This window comes from Amblyomma mixtum, chromosome 3 (genome assembly GCF_055824585.1).
Source record: "Amblyomma mixtum isolate Tamu chromosome 3, ASM5582458v1, whole genome shotgun sequence".
Taxonomy (NCBI): Eukaryota; Metazoa; Arthropoda; class Arachnida; order Ixodida; family Ixodidae; genus Amblyomma; species Amblyomma mixtum.
In genome coordinates this window covers 74,535,568-74,552,966 of record NC_143014.1, presented here as the reverse complement: position 1 = coordinate 74,552,966, position 17,399 = coordinate 74,535,568, and the positions used below count along the sequence as shown (strand labels likewise).

The window sequence follows — 17,399 nt, the reverse complement described above, 5'->3', positions numbered from 1 at the left end:
GCATGAAAAACTCAATGTAAAAGAGTGACCCTAATGTTTCGGTGATCACTCCTCGTCAACCTTACCCAGCAAAATTAGGAGTTTCTTAATTCATGTGCTAGCAAATGCCACTGTGCACTTGCAGCATCCAAAAAAAGTTTTCTCTGCAGAACCATGAAAAAATTCATTTGCCCAAGCGTGTCCTATGTCGTGCCTTTTTAATATAGACACTTTGGTTCCTGAGCAAAACTGCACAAAGTCAACCTACAACTAGCCCACCTTTCCATTCTGTTGATCTATTACAAATCTTGGATACAAAAAGTCACAAAAAAAAACTTATGGTTAAGGTCTGCCTCTGTAAATTGTAGTACGCTTCAAATATATATAGTATAGTATGCCTCAAATAATGTGAGGCAACTTATAGTGATCTATTCTAACCTTGACTGCATCTCTTGGCTAAATTGTCCAACTCTTACAACTGTTCACATCCCATGAACTGCTGTTTACCAGCTATCAGCACTGTCGGCTGACAGCTGCTCAGTGTTGCTTTCTGCGTGGCAAAAGCTGCAAAGCATTTTATTCACAGCCATTCATGCAGTATGGAAATTGGTAAGGCATATAGACTGGGCAATTTTGCACTGTAAAGCATGAAACCACTAAAAAATGGCAGTCACTCAGCCATTTGGGTTTTTCATTGCATTCCTCTGGTGTCCTGCGCACTAAAAATGCAGAACTTGATACACCTGGTTGGGGCAATAGAGATTTTGTTCCCATTACCATCCATATTAACAAAAGAAATGCATGGGCCGTAATGGGCGCTGTGTATTTTTCCCGTCCATTGTCAAGACAGCGATTTTCCATATATTAACAATTTATAAATGCATTGAAAAACTTTGATCCCTTGAAAAATCTTCCATAATTAGTTCACATTAATGGCGATTGTATTAACAGGGCACAACTGTGTATCATCAGTACACCTGTTTATGAGTGCTGTTAGTATGACATTTGTCTGCATCATTCTGAAAAATGTCTTTTGAATAGTTTCATTCAATTCATGACGCAGCAGTGGAAGTGATGACATCAGCTGCAGCTCAGTTCTGGCACTGGTAGTAACAAATCAACTGTATTTCAATTTAATGAAGCTTTTCAGGGAAAGCTGAGATGGATAGCAATGAGACAGAATTACTTATCACATTATGAGCTGTATGAAATGCAAACTGGGACTGATGCTTTTTGCTAGTACAGGTAACTGTTTTGTGATGCAGGTTGGAGACCGTGTGGCTGCCTTGACCGAGTACAAGGCTTGGGCAGAGCTGGTCACTGTGCCAGCCAAACATGCCTACATATTGCCAGCATCCATGTCCTTCGATGATGCTGCAGCTGTGCTCATGAATTATGTGGTGGCCTATGCTCTTCTGTTTGACATTGGCAACTTGCGAGAGAAGCAAACTGTGCTGATGCATTCCGTTGGTGGCGGAGTGGTAAGATGCATTTTGTCTTCATTACTCATTCCACAGAACTTTTGTTCAGTAATGTATTTTATTAAATATAGACCGAGCTTGCATTTATGGCATGTGTTGACACCTAAGTGCCAGTTTTGTTTTCAGTGTTCGTTGAACAAGTTACCTTAGTTGCTTTGGAAGGACTTGTTGCTTTTACACTTCAAGGCGCTATGTACACAATTGTGTACAATGCGAACATGCAGCTTTTTTAGTCTACTACAACTTGCAGTGTTCCCCGCCGCAGTGGCTCAGTGGTTTTTTTCACAGCAGTAAGCTTAGTAGCATGTCCTCTTCCATTTTCATGCCAACAGGCTTTGCCACCACTAACATTGTTTCAAAGGTGCACATGACACTATAAATTCAGAAAAACAAGTTGATTCGACAATCTTTTTGGTGTTTGACAAATCTTGGCATATTGATACAATTTTTCACCATTGTGGCACTTGAGAAGAAATTTTTTACATTCTAAAAAAAAAAATTGTTAGACCTGGATATACATAATATCTAGGCAGAAAAATGCATATTTAATCAAAATAACGAGTGGCACCTGAAAGGGTTTATAGTAGCTAGTTTTAATTCCAAGCTGTAGTTTTGAAAATCTCACTGCAGGCCAACTTCTTTGGCAAGTACTACTTGCTTGAACTGAGCCTTCATGGCTTACATTTGCCTTCTAGGGCCATGCAGTGGCTCAGCTCTGCAAGACCGTCCCAGATGTGACACTCATTGGTACTGCCTCGAAGAACAAGCATGACTCTTTGACCAACCTGGTCACTCACCTTCTTGACCACAGCTCAGACTACGTTCAAGAGGTCAACAAGTGAGTGCACAACAGTTGCATGGTTTCATTTCTTCCTTTTCTTCCCAAGCGAGGTATTTTCTTGACAAAATGCATTAGTCTCTATTTTTTCCGCAAAATATTGTCCAATACAGGCAATCCCCCCCCCCCCCCCCCCCCATCTGCCCATCCAAGAGTTGCCCGTAAATTCGTAAACCTGCCCCTGTGGATTACTCTCCCGCACTCTGCTTCCATTGCTTTCATGGTTTGAGGCACGCTGCGCAATTCGCCATTACAAATACTGTCCACAAATGTCCACAAATCTACTCACAAATGCAATACAGTTCAGAAGTTTGGCTGTAACCCGTACTACTAGGCTAGGGGTTTTCAAACTGGTTTGTGGCGGAGTCTAGCTCTTTTGGTTTCCGTAAGCACTGAAATCCATGCCTGCCTCAACCCCTACTTTTCCTTTGCCCACCTTATTTTGGGACTGACCATTACATAATTGCTCATAGCTTTTGCAATATAGTCAGTCATTAACTTCTGGAATTTTTTGCATGCTGCCATGTATCTGGAAATTTTTTTGCGTAGAAGTTAGGCAGGTACAGAAGCCAAGACACGTGGGGTTCTTCAGCACTTTTCAGAACTCATTGGGGTTTCCCAAAGAATTTGAGAACCTCTATGCTAGAAGCAGGTTTGCTCACGTTGGAGCAACAGAAGTTAAGCTATGGAGAAACCGCGTGTGAGAATGTCCGCACATGCAAGTTCAGCAGCCTGCATTTGACTAGCCAGTGTTCCACACTTCCCATTTCACCACGACAGTGCTGATAGAATGTCGTGTTTAGCGAGCTTGGGCTTTGCCCCTTTACGGTGCGACCAGTGAGACGTGCTGCTTTGCATAACTTTAAAGTGGTGCACAAGGTTTTTGCACGTTAAAGCAGCGCACTTCCCTCCAGCATGTCCATAGAGATACCCTTCTGTGTCGCTGTGGATGTGTTCACAAGGAAACATGGAAAAAATGCTGAAGAAAACTTCGAAGAAGTGCGGGTGAAACTACCTAATGCATGTAATACAAACTGCACCGGCTGATTTTCATCAGTGTACATTTGTGCTTTGCTATAAAACATAAATGAAAAATAATGTAATAGTTATCGATTACTTCTCTAATTATTCGGTTCCTTTTCATGGTGTCATTGACCACTGAAACCTGTGACGTTTCAGATAAAGTAATTGTATTTGGTCACTTGTTTTTGCTAACATGCACAAGGCTGGCTAGAAGGTGTCAATGCTGGCAGTTAGTGCACTTCCCTTTTCTTTCCATCCATACTAGCACATAGACATTCTCTGACAAGCTTGAAATGAGGCCTAAAATTGTTCTTGTATGTAGTCTGCATTCAATAAAAAGGGTGATCCACCTTACCTTAGCTATTCATTTTCGAAGATAGCAATGTCCACTTTTGTGTGCAGTTTCCTGGCGGCTTCATTTTTTGATGTTCTTTAATTTTGTGTCAGCTGTAGTAGTGTAGGAGCACTTGTTCACTTGTATAGCATGTCAGTATTCCTGGAAACTTTTCTAGAAGCACAATGCCACTTTGAGAGACAACATATTCGTTCTCTAGCTTGCATGTATACGCTGTTCAGTCAAGTTCCAACCTGCATCTGCTCAGCTGATAGGAATGAGCTAGGAAATGCTTCCTGGCTGGCTCTCAAGCATGAATGGCTGAATGAACCCATTGTTTATTCAGACCATTTCCTTGTTTGTCTTCCATGCAGGATCTCCCCTGATGGAGTGGATCTAGTCTTGGATTGCCTTTGTGGGGAGGACTGCAAGAAAGGCTACAGTCTGCTGAAGCCTCTGGGGAGATACATTCTTTACGGTGTGTGCCAGTTGTTTTTACTGTTACTTGGGTAATATGCTTTTCGTCTAAAGCGTAGCCAAGAGGCAAGACTTAATTGTTACAATATTTACTTGCATATTAACTCTCATATATAGGAGAGTAGTCGGGTCAAAAAACACTTGAGAAAACTGGCTCTGAAGTTCCAGGAGCAGTTCATGGCCATTTGTGGCAGCGGCTTTGAAGAGGCCACCACATTGTTAATATTTTTGTGCCCTTTTTTTGTTGTAGACATGTGGTTCTAACGGGAGACACTGGTGTAACAAGCCACCTGTGGTACCGAATTTGCCGCAAGCGGTAGCACAGAAGCAGAGGTATCACACTCAGAAATCAGCTATTTTTGCAGAGATTTTTCAGCCAGTTTTTTTGCTACTCATGGACGCAAACATTCTGGCTACCATGACAATTGAGCAGACCTCATGTCCGGCCCTCTCGCTCAACCATACGCGGCAACCAAATGAGAACATGTCAGTCTAGTGCATTTCTGCTTGCGTCTTTATATGCTGGCTATATCATTTCTCAATTCCTTCAAGCACAGTTCCAATTAATACCATATGTCGGCCACGAAAGTTTACGGTATGTGGGTATGCAGGAAAATTTTTTCAACAGTGGTGTAAGCCAATCGCCTCAAATGTCTGCAGGTATGTGGAAGTGAGTGTGCTCCATCCGCTGGTAACATTACCAGGCAGCTGGGTTGCAAGGCAGCTCAACAGTTTTGTTTCATAGAGCACTTGTCTCAAACCTTTGAGGCCAGTAACACGTTAACTGGTGGGAAATACTAGTCATGCCAACAAAAATGTAGACGGGCAAGTGGCTTTTGACCACACAGGATTATTAAATAACCGAAAAAGGTCTGGTTCATTCATCGAAAATATTTGCCCAAAAAGAAAAACTGAAGTTGCGTTCTGAATTGCAAAAAAGCCTGCCAAATTTTCAAAAATACCCAAAAAGTCCAGAGAAACAGTGCTTGCTTGTGCTTGTTGGTCAGGTAAGGCAGCAATGGGGGCTAGTTGGTTGTACATTTTTGATGGAATTAACACTCTACACTAGGAATTGGACGAGAAAACACTGGGTACACAGGACAAGCATGTGCTGACAACTGGGTTCATTCAAAAAGTGGGCACATTAATAGTCCATGCGCATGCTCAGTTCAGTGTATTCAAGCACTCATTACCGCCAAGTGCGTTACATCCGTATGCCACCTTCGCTTCTTTGTTAATTTTATCTTCTCTGCTGTTAGTGCGGCAGAGGGTGTGCTTACACACTTGTCTGCACTGCCCTCCCATATCTCAAAAGCTTTTTATTTCCCTTTTCTTTTTCTCTCTCAGGAGCTAAGATGGCAGCTGAGATAAACCCAGTTGTCAGTGCGCACTTGTCTCGTGTACCCTGTGTTGTTTCGTCCAATTCCTAGTGTAGCACATTTTCCATAAAAAATTGTTAATCAGCGAAGTCTAAAACGAGTTCATGTTGCAGGAACATCATGCATTGTTGCTGGGGAAACGAAAAGCTTCTTCAGTTTTGCCAAGTCGGTAAGCAGTCCTTCTTCACCAGTCTGTACCCTGAATGTCATGATTAATGGGGTAATGATTGCAAATGGTTAAGCTTTGAATGCTTCTGAAAAGTGGAAAGGGCTGACTCCTCTAAATACGCTCATTACACTTACTCTAAAATGGGTGTTGCTTTGATGTTGTATAAGTGTCCATTCTGACCCTTTTTCAGTGATCTCGTAAGGGATAAAAGGTGGTCCATGTACCATTCATCCTTAAGTACATTGGGCAGTGAGCAATATTCGGGGCCGATTGCTTTTCACTTTTCACATCCCACGTGTCCATTCATGTGCGCTGTACAGTAGGCATTATTTTTGCACTTTTGCTTGTGGCTTCTCGGCACATGGGATAGTGCAGCATTATACAACTGTCATCGTAGCAGTGTGCTGTATGTTTCTGCATATGTAACTGTTCTGGCAAGTCTTAACAGCCTGGTTTCAAGCTAGATACTCTGAAACATGTGCTGGGTGCTGCAGTCAGTGCAATTTTGTTGGCGGCTCTAAAAGTGGCCAAATGCATGAGCCCAACATGTAACCTCACATATGCTGAATCGCTGCAGGGTACATTGAATACCACAGAGCTACTTTAATTCTCAAAGCACTTTGAAGTAGACTGGTGCAAAGCTTGAAGCACTGATTTACTAGTAATCTATTTTCACCTAAAGGCTTGCACCAGACAAGTTTTCTTTCTGAGAATGCTTGTCAAAGTAAAGTTTGCTGCAGCAGCTGTACCATTCCTTCCTTATACAACCATTTCCTGTATAAAGCAAATTGTTCGCACACTACCTCTGTTAGGGATGTGGTGCTTGTGCCTTTGTTGCTTGTATGCCCATGTGGCTGTGCCTGAGCGCAATTATGCTTTGTGCAGCCCAGCACTTCCTTCGAAATTTTTCTCCTTTTGTCATAAGAGCACTGCCTGCGTGCTTTGGCTAAAGCTGCTCACGTTTGTACCTTAATGTTTCATACACTGAACTCCACAAAGAAGCTGAACCAGGGTGCTGAGCTGGGCTAGTTGATGCAAAATGCAGTGCAGTGTTGAGCAGGACACAAGAGCAGGAAGGAACGAGACAGCAGTGCCAGTGTTTGTTTTTTTCCTTTAGTTCCCTTTATAGTAGCATTGTTTGTATTGGAGACGTAAACCTTCAAGTAGCCTCTGAATTTTAGGTTAGAGTATTTAGCATACATGTCCAAAAATTTTAGCTAGAAAAGCCTTTTCACATAAAGATCAAAAGCAGATTTTTAAAAATGCTAATATATGAAGAGTATTATGTGCTCAAGGTAAAGCATGGTGGAATTTTTGTGATGCGCTTCCCACGAGAATTCACTGACTGCTTAAATTCCAATTTCTTTCCGCAGTGGTGGCAGGTAGATAAAGTAAGCCCCATAAAGCTGTATGAAGAGAGCAAGGTGATCTCTGGATTCAACCTGCGTCACCTGCTCTACCAACAAGGCATGCACGACTACGTCAAGGGAGTAGTCTCCAAGGTGTTCTCTCTCTACGAGCAGAAAAAGATCACTCCTGTTGTGGACTCCTCCTGGGCTTTTGAAGATGTAAGTGTTTTGTATTTGGTGTCTATAGTATTCGGTGTCTACAGCTCAAACTTGCCAACATTTAAACTGAAAACTGGCCTCAAGCGTTAGGCTGCTTATATTTCTGGCCACTATTACATCTCCACTATAGCACTGCTCTGCCGGCAAAAAGGTAACCTGTTTCTCGTGCACAGGTCACTGCAAAACTTGTTGATGCATTTATTTGGCACTTCTCTGCAAAATTATTGTGTACAGTTGAAGCTGTGAGAAGGTTAAAATTTTTCATAGCTTGTAACTTTGGTAGATACTGGCCAATCTTCAGTGGCCTGGGTGGCATGCAGCTGAGAAGTCCTTGCAATGCTTGTAATCAGTAGCTCTTATTTCTCTGTGCACGATCTTGTGTAGAAAGTGTCTGCAGCGTAAAGTAACTTCCAGATTAAATGTTGAGCAAAAACTTCGTTCATAGCATTAGTGACATTGCAGTTTTGTGATGTTTCTAACAGGTGACAGAGGCCATGCAGAAGATGCATGACCATAAGAACGTTGGTAAGCTGACACTGAACCCCAGCCTGGAACCAAAGCCCAAACCCCAGCCTGAGAAGGTAGGCACACCTGATGCACACCCACGCCGTTTTAGTCTCAAAGTGAGCACAAGTCAGTTCTTATTTCCTCACTAACAGCATGCTCATGTAATGCTGGCTAGTAGATTATTTAGCAGTGCACTAACCACTCAAGAAATTAGTGTCCAGATTCACAAAGCTGTATTGATGCATAGTTTATCAGTTCAGTTAAAAGCATTTGGTCATAACAAGAATGGGAGGGATAATACATCATAGACAAAGCAATGAAGGCCAATAAAAGTTGAAAAATGTCTACAGATTACAGCACTTTGAACAGTTCTTCGGATTTATTTCCTACTTTCTGGATTGCAGACTTCAGTTCATAAAAATATTCATTGGAGCTTTGAATGGAAGAAATGTTACAAGGGAAACTTGTTCCTGTGATGTTCCTGTAACAGCAAGCAAGTTATTGCAAAGAGTGGTTAATGACTGTGCTGACTGTTCAAAATTATGAAGTGATATCTGCGGCAGATATCGTAATCAGTGCATGGAGCAGCTGATCAGTACTCTAATGCGCTGGTACATCAACTAATCTTGAGTGCGAAGATGTACAAACAGCTTTGTGAGCATGGACATATGTTTATTTAATCAGATGTACGGAAACTGTTAGTTGTATGTAGCTAGCATGTTTGGTGACTTATAAACAGTATGGCATTTGGCTTTGTATGCTGTACAATGCTTGGGTTGCGGCCGGAGTCTTGTGATGTCTAAATGGGATGAACTTGAAATTTTGTGCTTGTGTTAATTGAAAATGTTGTGCAATTAAGATTGTGGTTAAAATATGCACTGTAGCAAGAGCAGTGGCTTTAGCTGGGTTTGTACAGTTTTCTAGCAATCTTTTTGAGATTGATGGGCAAGCACTTATTTCAGCAAATATTCATTATACTTAAAAATGCATATGGGCAGTTTTTCATCTATTTCATTTCCATCACACAAAAAAGGTAATGATATGCAAAGTGTCTCAGTGACAGTGCTGATAGTTCACTACTGATAGTTTTTTTTTTTTATTATTATTCAAACCGTTAACCGCTCGGCTGCTGACCCGAAAGACGCGGGTTCGATCCTGGCCGCGGCGGCTGAATTTCTTGAAGGCGAAATTCTAGAGGCCCGTGTGCTGTGCGATGTCAGTGCACGTTAAAGAACCCCAGGTGGTCGAAATTTCCGGAGCCCTTCACTACGGCGTCTCTCATAGCCTCAGTCGCTTTGGGACGTTAAACCCCAATAAACCAAACCAACCAAACCGTTAACAGGGAGCCAGCTGCAGCTGCTGGCAGTTAATGCTAGAGTTTTCATAGGTTTTCGCTTGATGCCTCCTGAAACCTTCTGCACCCCTTCTCTCACCTTGGCTCCAGTATTTAGAATTTAAATTGGTAAATGAATTTATCGGCTGCAGTACAAAGATAAGACTTGTACGTTCGCTGTCCTCATTCCAAGAAAACAGTGCTGGGCAGTTTGCACATAATCCAGGGAGCATATTCACTCATCCTTTAAAATTTTTTCTTTTAATGCATCAGAAAAAGCAATCTTGTTCATGGTAAATTTTGCAATTTTTACCCTTTAAGATAGCTCAGTGGTATTTGGCCGAGAAGCACAGGTAATTTTGAGTTTAGCAAAAACTGAAGTTTCTGTACACAAGCCTTTTTGCATTTAAAGAACCTCGTGTAGACAAAGAGAGAGAGAAAGGAGCTTTAATGAGGGAAAGGTGGAGAGGTGGAGGTGGAGAGGTGTAGACAAAATTAATCTGGAGCCTTCCACTACAATGTGGCAGTTTATTAGTCCTGAGTTGCTTATGCATACCGACTGTTGCGTAAATCAGAAGAAAAAAAATTATCTCGACATAACCGCGCGTTTGTTCAGGTTCAAATTTCGCACAGAGGTTGCATTTGGTGGTAAGTTTTGTTTTATACTGCATTTAGGTGGGGTACTTGCCTGATTCAGTCAAAATTATTTGGAAATTCCCATTGTCTGCGGCAAAGGAAAACCAAAACCGAAAGGCTACGCAGCACTGGTACCCGGGCCACCATCTCGCACTTACCAGAGAAACGAGCCCTCTACCGGGGAGGGCGGCATAGGACTTGGACTCGCATAGCCAAGTCACGGCCATGGCCTTCTCTTGATCGCTGTACGACCGCATTTTCGGTGATGTCTTGCGCTGCTTTGCAGCAGACAGCACCAAACAAAGATGATTTGCTCACCAATTTAGCACAACTGGGTTTCTCCGGTGGGTACGAGATCGCGCTACGGGTACCACTGCTGCGAAGCCTTTCGGTTTTGGTTCCCCGTCGCTACAGACAATGGGGATTTCCAAATAATTCTGACGGAATCGGGCAAGTACACCACTTAAATGTGGTATAAAACAAACTGACCACCAAATGCAACCTCTGTGCGAATTTTGAGCCCGAACAAATGTGCGATTAGGCCGTGATAATTTTTTTTTTTTTCATTTTTCTGATTTACACAACACGCAACAGTTAACCATTTTTGACAAGAGGTGACCAAAGTTGTACCAAAGTTATATCACTACCCGTGATTTTTTTTCCTAGATTGTAAGGGATTTTTATTCTAGTTTGTTACAAATTACACGACTTAAAGCTATTTGAACATGATTCTCCTCAGTGTAAGTAAAGTTCCAACTCTTTCACAGCGCTGTTGGCTTTAACCTTTTTGTTCACCCTGGATTCAGAGAAAATGGGACTGCTGTGATTGGGGCATTTGAGTTTTGCAGCACCATTCCATCTGTTCACTTGTAGCATTCCATTTCTGCATGCAACTCTACCTTCCTTTCTTCTGATGAGGTAGTATTTTGCATTTCCTTTCCATTGTGATCACACTTTTCTGTTGCCACTGTCACCGTACCAAACTTAAAAAATTCAGGGGGGCACTTTGTTGACGGAAAGTGTGGTGAGGCAAAAGCCTTTGCGTTTGGGAGGCATCCGTCTGATTTGACACTTTTCTGCAAACACTCTCCAGCGTCCTAGACTAGGAGAACTACATATGCATTGGCAGGAAGTAGTGGAGCCATTAGCACGTTCGGCTGCGGAACGCAAGGATGGTGGTTCGAATTCCATCGTGCACAAAGATTTTGTTTTCTGGTCTGACTAGAAAAGCGTGACACCTCTGCTGACAGCCCCGCCGCGGTGGCTCAGTGGTTATGGCGCTCGGCTACTGACCCGAAAGACACGGGTTTGATCCCGGCCGCGGCGGCTGGAATTTCTTCGGAGGAGAAATTCTAGAGGCCCGTGTACTGTGCGATGTCAGTGCGCGTTAAAGAACCCCAGGTGGTCGAAATTTCCGGAGCCCTTCACTACGGCGTCTCTCATAGCCTTAGTCGCTTTGGGACTTAAACCCCACAAACCAAACCAAACCTCTGCTGACAACCTTCGGTCAACAACGATGAGGCATTAAAGGCAAAATGCTACCGAAAGGCCACAGGATGAAGTATTTAGCATAGTGTGTGGTTGATTAGCCCTTGAACCACCAACTCCGAGCTGTACTCGTCATGGGAGATGGTAACAATATTTCCAATGGCAAGTCACTCACCCGGTCAGATGTTCCACTGCTATAACCTCCAAAGGAGAGTTATGGTCAGCAATTGTGCTGGTTGCAATTTTTAACAATGGAGAGCACTAGTTGTCCATGAAAAACAGACAAGTTATTTTTGCAAAAAAACTGTAAAAAAAAATGTGAAGATTTCGGTATGTTTTTCAGGAAATATGGTGATTAAGGGTTAAAAGCAGTGATACCAGCTCCCTTCTTACTGCTGTGGATTTCAGTTCAGCTTATTAGCGGTGGTGATACACGTCACTGAGTAGAACTCGCCGGTGAATAGTGGAAAGCTTGAACGCAGTGGTCTCTCGCCCCTAGCATTTGCTGGTATGGCTGTGCACTAAGCAGTTGCTTATGTGCGGCTGCAGTTTATTCGTGAGAAAAATTTTTGCAAAATTATTTCTGGAAGTGGTTTTGTAGTATTTCATCTAATGTGAAAATATACTGCATATCCTGTACTGCACTTGTCATATGGTGCTTATGGTGCCATTCATTCACCAATTGCTGCCTTCAGTCGAAGGGCAAAGACAAGGAATCAAAGGATGGGAAGGCTCCTGTGCCTTCAGGCGAGAGTACAGACACGGAGAAGGATGCCAAAGAGGAACAGAGCCCTCCTGCCAGTGAGTTTGCTCCAGCACTTTGCTTAGCTGCTCCTGGGCATTTAATTCGATCTCTTAGAATAAGGTCACAAAGGGCATAGGCTGTTGTCCATGTGACACCTGCATGTGCCCTGTTGCAAACCTGTGTGTGCGGGAACGTCCTAGTGCACATGTTGTAAAGGTTACAGGAGCATTCACTACTGAAACAGGTAAAAAAAACCTGTGCATCTGTGCATGCAACAGTCTGGTCTGGAGCAAAAGTGATTCATACCATGCGAGCTCAGACTATACTGCAATGGAGCATCAGGTTTTTGATGAGTAGGAGTGCGATAGGTCGAAACGAACCTGACATGCCTCTGTAAAAGATGCAGTCCTCCCTTTGGTTATGCAGTACAGCTTGGTCAGTGTGGTATGCACTCTTGCTCCCAACAGTACCAGTTTTTTTTCTACTTATTCCGTTATTGATGCTCGTTTTAGCATCGTGCTATTCACTTCGACTAGTTTCAAATAAGTACTAACTTTTTATCCCTCGGGTTTTAAGAGGCACTTTTTCTTTGTTTCTCATCAACAAAAGGCTTTAGAAGCAGTTTGGTGCAATGCGAGTTTTAATTGCGACTACTCTGAGCAGTTTCGGATGACATTTTGTAAAATCTCAAGAATTGCCTTATTCCATCCCATGCTATTAATAACTGTGCAAGAATATCACTTTGGAGACCCATGAGAGCAAGGAGATGGGAGATCACAATCTGTTGCCTGTGGAGTTAGGCGATTTTGCATCCTGCACTGTGCTTCTGATTGGTCGACAGCGGTGTTAGTGTTCGGTAAATGGAGTAAAATCTGTTTACTCTTTTCAGATGCAAGCTAAACTGCTTGCTCAACAAGGGGCTCGGACATCTGTTGTTGCTGCAAGCTGCTCAGGAGCATGAAGAGAACATTGTATGGTGGTCAAAGGAAATTCATGTACTTCAATCTTGTCTGGAAGCTGCTTTCAAGCGAAGGGGTTTGGGACTAGCACTGCCAGCCCAGCTCCTCCTAAACATGCCCTCAATCTGTGCTCGAACAACATTCCCTTTTCGTGCAACTCTTTAAAGCCTATGCTTTGTCAGTGTTGTTCACAGTATCTATGCGAGTCTGTTGTCTTGGCTCCCCACTCTTGTTGACACTTCAATGTCTTTCTTTTCCGTTGATTACATATTTTTGGGATGTTGTAGCATGTGGTCAATCAAGATTGTGGCTTCAATGAAGTGTGGCTGTTGCTCCCATTCTCCCCCTCCCCACCAGTGGGGGCTGTCTTGGTATGACATATCACTATAGGCAGTTTTGCACAACTCCGGAGTCCCTTGCTGTGTTCACCCCCAAACAGGTGCAAGTGGCTACTGATTTTGAAATTGTTATACACCTGTAATTTGAGACCCAAATTCCAATGTTTTTAGCAGTGTGTGCCCTCAATTCCAGCCTTCTGTGCACCCTTTGTTGTGCTAGTATTTGGTGGACCTCTTCCTCCTCTAGCCCTCGTGTGCAACCTTTCCCACACTGTTTTGCATTTTTTTTTAGGAGCACACTGAAAGGTGCTGCTCTCAATTTCATCAGTTCTCCAGGCTGTGCACTACGACGTTCGTCGGAACTTAATTGAAGGTTGGCTCTTGCAAAGATAATTTACATGTGTCGCTTTAAAGATGTGTATTTTTATGGCCGCTGTGCGTGCTGTGTTTCCACACTGCCTGTGATCTTGTTTGCATTAAAACTGTCTGTACACATGCCTTCCAAGCTGTCTGAAGAAACTGCATGCAGCCAATGTGGTCATGCATGTTCATACTCTGCACACACACACAAGGGAGGTGCATGCAGCAGCCCCAAATGTTCACAATGCAGCCTGTTGTCCCACTACCATGGTCTAGCAAAGCCGTATTTGTAACATTAGCAGCAAAGGTAAACAGTACATACAAGTGGCATATTGTCTAGATGGCATACATGTTCACTTCCTGTTGTGACCTGGATTAAAAGTCCAAAGCTAGGAATGCACCTAGTGAAGGCCCTGGTCTACTGGTTCCCTTGTGGTTCTAGCTCCCCGGTTTGACACTGCAGTTTTTGGTTTATTTAGTACTTGTCAGGGGTGAAAGCTGCTGGTCTGCTGTCTTCACACTGCACATGCAACTTTTGCACACTTAGCACACAGCTGTCACAGGGATCCCAAAGGTGGTTGTGGTGAATTGACAATGGTAAGTTTTCGGCACTGTTCTCAATAGCTGCGGTATTAACACTGATACTTTCGTTCGTGCACACAATGAGATGTGGAAGCAAATGTAGTTCATAGTTCACGTATGTTGAATACTGGGCCAGCTAGGAAATTCCTTTGCAGCCTGAACGTGGTTCAGAACTTTCATTGACTGTAGTGTTCTCTAGGAAACAATATACGGGGCAATTTTTTGTACCTTGACACTTATTTAACTCTCATCGGTGCAGTCTGTCGAGCTGGACTGTACAGTCGTGGACAAGTTTGTGAATGGGAATTCGTGGAAAAGTTGTTGCCTCTCCAGCCAGCCTAATAGTACTGTTCTAGCGGTTGGAGCATGCACGTCTCGTTGTGATTCTATGCATTTCACTGACCTGCTGTGCCCAACTGCACCGCAGTTTTCGAAGTCTTCATAGTGGCAACTTTTCTCCATGACAACTATAGGGGACAAGTCTCCAAGATAAGTCATCTGCAGCTGACAGCTATGATTACCCAGAGGAAAAAAAAAATCTGATTGACGCTGTGATAGCTGCGATTGACATGAACATCTGGTGCTGCGATGTGTGATAGTGGTTGCTAACAAATATGGCAGCTATTAGCCAAAATCACTCCTGGAGGATTTCGTTCCCCCATAGTACATTAAGATGAAAGTGATGTACCTCATATGATAGTAATTATGATGAACTGAAATTAAGAACTATTTTATTTTTATTTTAGGAGGCAAAATTATATTGTGAAATTGGTGGCATTTGACATCTAAGATGAGCAGAGTTTTTAAATTTTCTTGATATGTGATGTGGTTCAAAATATTGGAATGTCAGATAGCCATTCGAAAGCTGCCTTTCCCGCATTGTATATTTATAGTGGCATTTATTGCACTTGCGAATCGAATACAGGTGCAATTGCATTTATCTGCTGCAGTGGCTCGCTATTTGTGGTGCTTGGCTGCTGACCCGAAAGAGTAGGTTTGATCCCGGCCATGGTGGTTGAATTTCGATGTAGGTTAAATGCTAGGGGCCAGTGTTCTATATGGAGATGGTGCATGCTAAAAACTGGTGGCAGAAATTAACCGGAGCCCTCCGCTATAACATCCCAAAGTGATTCTGGCTATGAGGGATGCCTAACCCCATAAACCAAAATCCAAAATCAAGCTTTCAAATGTGTTTTTGACGTTTGATATTTTGAAACATATTGCTGATTTCGAAAATAAAAAAATGGGGCTAATCTTTTACTGTGACAGCCATCTATTTAGAGATATAACCTTGACCCCTAAAATCAAACGTTTCTTAGATGATTTAAGTTGTATGAATCAGCAATTAGACCATTTGAGGTACATAATGTCCACCTTGCAGTGCAGTACAGTCCAGTTCAACACGCCATAGACACGTATCTCGGAATTTTTTTTTTAAATCTGAGGTTAATCCCTGCATTTTGCGGTAGCTTCTGAACATTTATTTCCCTGTTGAATATTGGGGGCTGCCATTGCACATAACCAAACACTTTCTTGTCCACCTGTTGCCTGATATGTTTGCCAGCCGGATAAAGAAGTTGGGCACTCTCGAGAATATGCCCTGTGTGGTGGTTATCTAGGTAATTGTGGATGCTCTCTTGGCATAGTTGAGCAGAGGAGTCCAGGTATAGCTGTCACGTTTTCAGCCTGGAGCGGGGGCAAAAAGTTTTTCCAATGCCTATTTGAAAACAAGGGCCTGTCGCACAATCCTGTACTACCCTTTCCATGCGGCCAGTATCCTTGCAGAAACTGGACTAGGCTTGGGAATAAATGCAGTTCTTGAGTAGCATGTGCTGGCCATTTCACATGTGCTCCGAGCAGCCCCCAGACTGTGTCATGGCCGTACTCCAGTCTCTACAAGGATTCAATATGACGAGACTTTCCTTGCATTTTACCGAATTTGAACACTAGTACCACAGGTGCCTTGCGTAATAATGCGAAATGTGCTCTGGTCTTGTGTAGAATGGTTAGCAAGTAGTAGGCGTATAGACCAGGCATGTGAAGTTAGCAATGAGCCCAGCTGCGGCATCTGAGAAGAAACCTTAGTGCAGTTGCCAACCGGGGCAGTGATTGTCCATTAACCTTCACTGGAGTGCAGCCATTCAGCTATGAAGGAAAGCTACATGGCTTTTCCAAAAATTGGGATGATGCTTAAGCTTCGTCTGAAGAATAAATGCTATAGCACCTTCTCTTCTCGTTTCCCGCAGATAACCAATCCACATTCACGTTAGTGATCAGTCATAGATTACAGTACCAATTACAGCACAGTATATCTTGTGCTTGGCGCATGATGGCCTTAGCTGCCTATGTGCCATTAAACCCAACACAACACACAATTATCAATCACATCATCAATTCCGAACACTATCTAGGTTACACTGCATGACCTACCGCACCACTACATGCTCCTAACAGCCATTTGTTTCAGTACAGTGAAGCACCATAACACTGCCTTTTAATGTTGTGCAATTTCTGATTCCTAATAATATTTATATTTATTTTTGTTGATTACCATAACAGCGCACACCTCAAACACTCGGTTACTGAGTCATCCCCACCACAACGCATTCACGAACATTTATAGAAGTATATATATGTGTTGGCATTCCCTAGGTGGCCCTCTAAGATGCCTGAACCAATGACCCTTCGTGGCTTACGCGTTGCCTGCCAGCCTGGCACACAGAGGGCCTGGGTTCAAACCCCAATGCCGGCGAATTTCTTTTTTGATATGAAACCTCTGGGATTTTTTCTGACTGACGCGAGAGATGGCCGACGCGGGGTTTTCAGCACAACGAACTCCTTACGCTATCTACGCTATTTACTATGGTATGGGGTTTGAACCTGGAACCATTGCCTCTCCACTGCTGCTGTTCTACCAACTGACCAAGACAGCTAGCAGTAGCAGAGCAAAGCTGTATGACGTTAGTCTAATGTGTTTACAGGAAACCACCTCAGGAGGAGCAAAAGGGAGTAATACTAGCATCCATTTCAGTGCAGTCTGCAATAACTAAGCACTCAAGGACAAAGGCCTCTCCCACAGACCTCCTATTTGTCCTGTCCTGCAGCAAGGAAGCAAACACAAGGTTTTACACAAAAAAAAAAGCATCTTGAAGCGGTCTCTCCCTTACATGTCTGATTTTAATCTTGTTGGCAGACAATACAAG

General features: G+C 43.1%; 1 protein-coding gene across 2 annotated transcripts in view; it reads left to right on the top strand.

Moving 5' to 3' along the window:
* LOC149350610 (putative NADPH-dependent quinone oxidoreductase VAT1L) overlaps window positions 1–13,753 on the top strand; it is a 50,520-nt gene extending 36,767 nt beyond the window's left edge. The window contains exons 3-10 of one of the 2 annotated variants that reach the window (XM_089579673.1): window positions 1,245–1,460; window positions 2,156–2,298; window positions 4,030–4,133; window positions 5,625–5,680; window positions 7,054–7,248; window positions 7,731–7,829; window positions 11,908–12,013; window positions 12,847–13,753. In XM_089579673.1, coding sequence (XP_089435799.1) covers window positions 1,245–1,460; window positions 2,156–2,298; window positions 4,030–4,133; window positions 5,625–5,680; window positions 7,054–7,248; window positions 7,731–7,829; window positions 11,908–12,013; window positions 12,847–12,857 — 930 coding nt within the window. In that variant the 3' untranslated portion in view covers window positions 12,858–13,753. Of the gene's footprint in view, window positions 1–1,244; window positions 1,461–2,155; window positions 2,299–4,029; window positions 4,134–5,624; window positions 5,681–7,053; window positions 7,249–7,730; window positions 7,872–11,907; window positions 12,014–12,846 lie in introns of both variants that reach the window. The other variant, XM_089579672.1, reaches the window with a different exon arrangement.
* The last annotated feature ends 3,646 nt before the right edge of the window (window positions 13,754–17,399 follow it).